This window comes from Octopus bimaculoides, chromosome 17 (genome assembly GCF_001194135.2).
Source record: "Octopus bimaculoides isolate UCB-OBI-ISO-001 chromosome 17, ASM119413v2, whole genome shotgun sequence".
In the NCBI taxonomy this organism is placed as follows: domain Eukaryota; kingdom Metazoa; phylum Mollusca; class Cephalopoda; order Octopoda; family Octopodidae; genus Octopus; species Octopus bimaculoides.
Genome location: NC_068997.1, coordinates 38,723,481 through 38,732,127, shown reverse-complemented (window position 1 = coordinate 38,732,127; position 8,647 = coordinate 38,723,481). Strand labels below are relative to the sequence as shown.

General features: G+C 38.3%; 1 protein-coding gene across 1 annotated transcript in view; it reads right to left on the bottom strand.

Annotated features, from left to right (window-relative positions):
* Nucleotides 1-8,647, bottom strand: part of LOC106884432 (26S proteasome non-ATPase regulatory subunit 3) — a 168,365-nt gene that overhangs the window by 114,815 nt on the left and 44,903 nt on the right. The window contains exon 8 of the mRNA XM_014935818.2: nucleotides 6,972-7,195. Coding sequence (XP_014791304.1) covers nucleotides 6,972-7,195 — 224 coding nt within the window. The remainder of the gene's footprint in view (nucleotides 1-6,971; nucleotides 7,196-8,647) is intronic.

Sequence of the window (8,647 nt, the reverse complement as noted above, 5' to 3'; positions counted from 1 at the left end):
TAATCAACTCAATAAATAGAAGGAATTGGTACAACTCATTTTGTTGTACAATTGTTTTGACCCATCATATAAAATAAAGAGTTATGTCAATTCCATCTTCAGTTGACCTATTCGATTATTATCTCAACTAATACTGTGGAATTCCTGAAATAGATCCAACAGAAATATACCCCGACTGCGGATGACACCAGGTAGCCTAAACTGAACCAGTGCTTTACTCAACACATCAGCACACTAATTAACATATACTCATTAGTCCAAAATATTACATGCGTGTGTGCGTGTGTGTGTGTGTGTGTGTGTGTGTGTGACCACCACTTGACAAGTCATCAATTACAGCAGAAAATGGTACCCTAAAACCACTCCATTATGCTTGTATATGGAGGGTCCTGCCCCTCTCCTCTTCTCTATATGATACATCAATCATTCCCCCCATTCTCATCTCCTAACTTCTACCACTTTCCCTCCCTCATCTATGGTACTCCTCAGCTGCTGTAATGACCTGAGTGCAGAATTGGTGCCTATTACATCCCCTCCCTTCTGGCCAACTTCTTCCTCCACTCACCACCATAGAAGCTTCCTCCTCCACTCATCACCATTCCTCATTATCATCCCTGCCCACACTATTTCTACCAATCACCTCCTTGCTGTGCTTTCACCCAGAGCTCTCTCTTCTCTGATATATTCCATTCTTAACACCTCCCTTATGAATTGTCTCAATGCCTTCATATCTACCATCATGCTTTATTTACTATAGCCCCTTATATACCTCTATATCTCCCTCCCCACAGCTCCTAAACCTTGCATATCATCCCACTACATTCTAATCTATTTTCCTTTCTGAGCCACTCCTACATCTTTCACCTTACATCTCCCTCTCCATACTAATACTTCCCTTCAACTGCACCTCCACCCTTGTTCATCATTCATTATATTCACCTCAACCCTGACCTGCTCTTATGAAAGTATCCACTGTCATCCTTTCCCATGATCCACTGTTTATATCCTATCTTATGCTTTACCCTCTTGTAGCTTGAGAATTTGCTCTAGCACCCCATCACTACCTTCCTTTTTAACACTTTCAGCTATGTATCTCCTCTATAATAAGACACCTGTGCCTGTCCTATCATACTTTACAACACTTGGTATAAAACCACCCACCTCCACCTTCCCCCTCTCAAATATTCACCTCTCAGAAGTGAGAGCATTTTCCTTTTCCTCTCTTCTTTTTCTGTCTTGCAAATTATGCAACAACCACATTAGTGCCAGTAGCACAAAAAAAGAGCATCCAGTATACTGTTGGCTGGCATTAGGAAGGGCATCCAGCTGTAGAAGTCATGCCAAAGCTGACATTGGAGCTCAACACAGCTTTGCAGCTCACCAGATCCTGTCAAACCATTCAAACCATACCAACATAGAAAATGGAATGTTAAATGGTGATGATATGTACACACACACACACACACACACATATACTGATCACTTAAAGAGGATGGAACTTGTAGAAGAGGGTGACCCAAGAAGACATGGAACAAAGTAATGAAGGCTGATCTCAAGATGCTGAGACTTAGAGGCGATGTCAAACCATCCAACTCATGCCAGCATGGAAAATAGGATGTTAAATGATAATGATATGTATACACACATATACTTTATGTTGGTATAAGTATGGGAGTGCATTTGTTTGTTTACATCCCTACTCAGTTATTAAAGATATAAAAACGTGTGTGTGTGTGTGAGTATGTGCATGCACATATCTGTGTGTGTCCTCATCTTTGCTTTCCCTGCTGGAATATGGGTTGAACTTGTTACATATCCAACAGATCAGAGGATCATGTATTGCTCTGGTGTTTCAATTGTGTCATGGTTTCTATAGTTGAGTACTACTCCCATCATCACCAACTCTACAAAGTGTACTCAGTCCCATTTGTGATTCCTTGTAGTCTTCTTGGAGCTTGCAAAAGTATTGAACCCCTGCAACTGAAAGAGAAGTCAAACACGGTGCTCACTTTAAACACGGTTTCAAGAGGTTATAGTAAGACAGGAGGAGCAGAAACAGGTTTACCGCTGTGGCAGAGATCAATGGCTACTTTGCATTTTACATGGGTAGATGAGAAAAGCTGGAGTGGTGCCCAAAACAAAGGTTAATGTAATGGTAACAAAGTACTGGGACATACTTTCATGGTAAAATGTGCCAGAAGGCGAATAATAGAGAGTGTGGAAACAGAAGAGTCAGGGAGGGTGGGTAAAATTATAACACTGTGGGAGAGGAGTGAGAGATGAATATAAACATGTGGGTGGAAGGGTTCAGATGCATATAGGGAGTGAATGTAGTGAATAGTGGAGACGGCTGAGGGTGGTAAATGACTGGCGGGATGATGAAAAGAGTGAGGATGGATGCTAACTGGAAGTGATAGAGGAGAGGAAGTGACGACTGGCAATACAGAAATGGCAATATGGTATGCTTTGTAGTTACAGAATACATTAGACAGGAGAATAATGGAGGGATGGGAGATAGAGGGGGGAATTGTAGGGTTAAAGGTTGTTAGTGGGCAAGAGTGAGAGATGGATATAGGCAAGGTTGGCGGAGGGCAATAGTAAGAACAAGTTATGGAAGTCAATGGGTAGTGGCTCAACAGAGGGAACTGAGTGCTGGGAAAGGGTGAGGAGAAGCAGCAGTTATAGATTTAGCAGAGACCCAGTTGTGCATCTACACATTTTACTTTCAGGGTCTCAGTCACACCATGCCAACATAACTGGGTAGATGTTCTTGAACACTGCTTGTTGCCAATCATTTTTGTCTTTTATATAAATGTGTATATAAACACACACACACACACACACACACATACACGTACACGTACACAAACATGCATGGGGATGGCTGTGTGGTTAAAAAGCTTGCTTGGCAACCACATGGTTTCAAGGTTCAGTCCCACTGCATGACACATTGGGCAAGTGTATTCTACTATAACTCCAGATCAACCAATGCTTTGTGAATAAATTTGGTTGACAGAAATTGTGTGGAAGCTTGTCGTGCATGTGTCTGTCTGTCTGTTTATCTGTGTTTTTGCTGTTAGCAAGAAAGGAGATAAGACTCTCGTTCCGGCTGGCAAATGGCCTTGTTCATTCAATATGTAGGAAATGAGTGGGATGTCATTCCATTTGCTGCACCAAGTGTAACCTATGGACTCATAAGAGATGCAGGGGAATTGTGGGAAGGTCATCATATAAGGTTGCTTTCATGTGTAGCAGATACACAGGAACAGTAAGTACTAATGCCCAACAGATTGTCTTGAGGTAGCAGATAGTTTTTGCTATTTAGGTGACTAGATTAGTAATTCCTTGTCTTTTGAGTTACTTGGTTACTCTGCCAGTGCTGGTGCCATATTAAAAGCATCCAGTCCACACTGTAACATGGTTGGCATCTGGAAGGACATCCAGCTGTAAAAATCTTGCCAAAACTAACTTTGCCTGGGCTAGTGCCACGTAAAAAGCACTGAGTCCACTCTGTGGAGTGGTTGGTATTAGGAAGGGCATCCAGCTGTAAAATCCCTGCCAAAACAGACACAGTAGCCTTGAATAGATTTTCTACCTGGCCGGTGCTTGTCAACCATCCTACCCATGCATGCCTGGAAGATGATGATGATGGTGATATGGAAACAATTAACAAAAAAGGACAAATGCGGAATGCTTCTCATCAGCCATGGAGACCGAAATAAGGTTAGTGACCCCATTTCGTTAAATTACAACTATGTAAGCCATACTCATTCAAGAAAACACCTATGCACAACAAACCACAAAAATAAACCGCAAAACTAGAGACATTGTGTACCGTATGAGAAACACTGAAAAGCAATGTAGGGACATCACCATAATGTACATAGGAGAAACTTCCCACAGCTCATATGAAAGGAATGCAGAACATATCAAATGAAACCAACATCTGTGTGCTATCAATATGCTATACAGGAACACAATGGTTTAATAAAAAGAAAAATGATTAAGTAAAAAGTTTTTTCAATCATCCAAAAGACCCAACCTTATGACAAAATAAGTCCAAAAGCAACTGAAATGAAAAACGCAAACATAAATGTGTTCTTAAGTTAGTTACAATAAAAGGCAGCAAAGTAAATAAACACTGATGTCATTAACTCACACTCATGAAAAAAATATAATAGTGAAATCAGTTAAAAACTAAAAACCGAGCATTTAACAATATACACCTATATACAGGTAAATGTCATCATAATCATCATCATTTAGCATCCATTTTTCATGCTGGCATGGGTAAGACAGTTTGACTGGAACTGGTAAGCCAGAAAGCTGCACCAGGCTCCAGTCTGTTTTGGCTTGGTTTCTAGGGCTGGATGCCCTTCCTAATGCCAACGGGTGTCTTTTACATGTCATCAGCTCAGGTGCCTTTTACATGTCACTGACATGGGTACCTTTTACGCATAATTGATACAGGTGCCTCTTACACGTCACTGGCATGTAATGAAAACTATTTTGGTGGACACAGGCAATTGCTTTGGAGAAAGAAAAGGAAGTGAAATACAGACAAACAAAAACTGGGAAGTATGTTTATAGACTTCATTAATTATGACACTTCCCAAAGACAATACCTTTTAGTATATGCTTTTTGAAATGCTGAGTTTGTTTATCTATTCACGTCTTGCATATTTAATACTATGACTGATGAATTTAATAATTAAATCTCAATAAATATTTGAGAACATTAATCAACAACTGATTTGTTCGTTTTTTTAACAGTCTCTGTTTTAAGCAGATTTGCAATATATATGTATATAAAACAGATTTTTAAATATACATTAGTTATTTAATCAGAATTTACTTAACATTTTCTTGTAATTCAGATAAAAATTTATTTAACTGGCAAATATTTCTTATTTATGACATCTGTAATAAATCATCTGTTTATTTTATAGGTTTTGAAATACCTCAGTAGTACTTCAAGTTCATATAATTATAGTTAATGTATCTGCAGCCTTAGGCTCTTATGCTTCATGGGGGATAATTTCGAAATTTAATAAACAAATGCTCTCCCTTTAATGCACTTCATATACACAAACATTAATTTGATGTGAATTTAACTGTCCAAATTCCTGTTTGCATGGATGAGTCTTTCCAACATAACGTCTCACCTTTTGTCATGGTCCTTTATAATCTTCAACTTTCATTACTTAACTATCATCTGCCATACATGTCAGAACCAAAACTGCCTTTTCTCTCGCTGGCTACATCCAATTACTCTTATACCTAAATTGTTTTCTCAGTAAATTTGTGCACACTGTTCATATATGTGTATCAATAAGATATAACCAACAGAGCATGCAAATGCCATTTTTCTCCCGCCTTCATATGTCCCCTGAATTCAATTTCCATGTTTCACTAACATTTGATATTCAAACATTGTACAATCTGCCTTTCACTGAGAAAAAGAATTATATGGTTGCCAGCAGAGATAAATGCTCCCCAAACTTTACCTATCCCACTCTGGTTGCCATACTTTCAGATTTCCATTTTCACTGCTGATTAAGTTCCCAAGGTAACAGAAATTATCAATACTTTTAGAAAATTTTACCAAACATTTAAGGAAATTCATTCCATGAATGCTCTTATTGCTACCTATTACTGTATGTCATAAAGTTTTCCTTCTTTGTCAGCCTGCATAACACCCCAATGCACCTTTTATAGTTTACACTGGGTATACTTATGGAATTTTTACCTATTCTTTCTCCATATTGAGTATGGCTACTTCCCAAACAGCAGATGAGTTTTGTCTTCTCTCTTACAAACGAAATTTTTTCCCTTTATTTGGTTTACTTTAAGCTCTTTGACTTTAGGCTTTGCTTTCAGATTTGGAATGTCTTGTTTAATACAGCAACAAATGCAGGCATGAAGACTACATGATTGGCATACAGAAGTTGCCATAAATAACCGGTTTTAAACTCTTCTGTTATGTTTGATAAAATTTAAAAGAAAAAAATGCATGAACTATATTTGAGACAGTATATCAGAATTTAATGTACATATATACTGGCGTTAGGAAGGGCATCCAGCTGTAGAAACTCTGCCAAATTAGATTGGAGCCTGGTGTAGCCATCCGGTTGCACCAGTCCTCAGTCAAATCGTCCAACCCATGCTAGCATGGAAAGCGGACGTTAAACGATGATGATGATGATGATGATATACTCAAGACCCACCCACAACAGAATTGAGATCCTAAAACCAAGGTACCGTGGATGCTGATGCCAATTAAAAAGCACTGGTGATGGTGCCATGTAAAAAGCACACAGTACACTCTGTAGAGTGGTTGGCATTAGGAGGGGCATCCAGCCACAGATACGGAGCCAAAACAGATTAGGGAACCTGGTGCAGCACCTGGCCTTGCTAGTTCCTGTCAAGCCATCCTACTCATGCCAACATGGAAAACGTACATTAAATGTTGATGATGGTGATGATGATGATGATGATTTTAAATAATCAAAAAATTATTTTCAGGTCATTTTTCAGAGATACTGTTTTTTTTTCTTTTATGTAAAACACTAAAGAGAGGATGTTAGCCAACACTGAAACACTTGTAAATGTCATTTTGGGTCTTTTAGTAATTGTGCTGCATATATTTCTGAATAACTTGCTTAATTATTTTATTTGGTTATTTTACAAGGCAATAAACACTCTTGGCAAAAGCAATATAGTTAGGCATTCATTAAAGTAATTTTTTTTAGTATTTTTTATATAAAGCTAACTAACTGACCACATATCAAAATGTGATGCTTTCCTTGTTCACTAGAACTCTCTTGGCAACTCCTTTGTGAAATTTTTTCAAATGATTCTTAATGAAATGTTTCTACATTTCAATTTCCTAACTGTACTCATACAATTAAAAGCATTTTTATCATGTCTTCAATAACAAGATACAGTCAAGCATAACAAACAACACTTACCTTTGCTACAATGTATTCTGCATCCTCATAGGTATCCAGTAGTAACTTTTGAGCAATGTCTTTCAATGATATTCTGGAGTAAGATACATTAATCATACGTACACCAGTTTTAATAACATTGTGCCGCAGTCTGATAATCAATGTATATGTGTTTTCAGCTTGAAATTTACTACCAAATTTCTCCAATACTTCGTTAAACATTTCTAAACTACCTTTCTTTACAGCTGAAAAAGACAATAAAAAGTGAAAAAAAAAATACTAACAGTCAATAAACAATCAAATAATTTAACCAATTATACATCATCATATCTTTACAACCACTTTCCATGCTGGTATGCATTGTAGAGGTGGTCAGTGTGGATCAGTTCTTATTCAAAGCAAACTGCACATGCAGAAAGGTTAGAGGACTACATCTCACTGATACATACAATTACTGGCATGGTTTCTCTTGATTGGACACTCTTCCTAACATCAACCACATTGCAGAATGAACTAAGTGAATTTTCTTGTGGCACCAGCCCTAGAGAGACTGTCATGTCCACAGCAGAACTAAAGAGTTTCTTCTTGATCCTATGTTGTCTCCACTCATATGCCAATCATTATGAACACAGTATATTGGGTTCATTTTATCGTGGGTTGCCTAGTGCCCTGTCAGACTAAACAGTATTTGCTATACTACTGGTTCAAGACAATGTGATAAAGGGAAAAAAGAATGAACCAGGGTGAATGGGAGAAGGGAGTAAGAGTATGATAGGGGAAAAAAAAGTGATTGATATGAATGGGTAGTAAAGGTAAGTGTAATAGAGGTGACAGAATGGTGGATGGAATAAAGGAAGAGTGGGACAGTGATAGCAGAGAGAGAGTGACAGTGTTAGTTGGTGGATGGGGAGAAATCACTGGTGAGTAACAGAGATGGGGGGGGACAATGAGGAGTGAACAATTGATGTTAACAGCAAGTGTCCTGGGAAAAGAGTGAGCAGTTTATGGTTGATAGCAGAGAAGAGTGTGATAGTTTGTTGTATTGGATGTAAGCAGATTCACAGCAATCTCACACACATAAATATCATGTTGGGAAAGGGAGGTAGCACAGTAACAATAGTTATTTGGCAGAATATGGACAGGTGGCCATAAATAAGATCTACTGCCAACCATAGTTATATGAACAGTATGGTAGAGTGAATAAGGAAGTGGATAAGTGGAGAAAGGAGTAGGTGATAGAAATGCCAGTGATAGAAAGATGAGAAAGCATCATAGAAAAGAGAAGAGTAACAATAGATGAAGACTCAATAAGGACATACTGATGGGCAAGAGACAGAAATACAAATATCATACTTTTGAACCGCCATCAATACCATCCTTCTAATGTTCATTTCTCTATGCATCCACATGTAAATCAGTTTTCTCCAGCACTGCCAGTCACCGCACTCCACTGTCATCTCCTTCATGAAGGACAGCCTCCTGAAATCAGTTTTTACTTCATCCCATGTCTTCTTGTGTCTCTCTCTTCCTCAAATTCCATCTATTCTGAATGTCCTGCACTTCTTGATATGGCTATCATCTTCCACATGCATCATTTGTCCATACCAACGCAGTTTTCTCTCTTGCAAACTATGTCTGATTTACCTTGCATCCAGTTTTTCTCTCAGCCTCTTTACTGTTCATGCAGACTAATATCA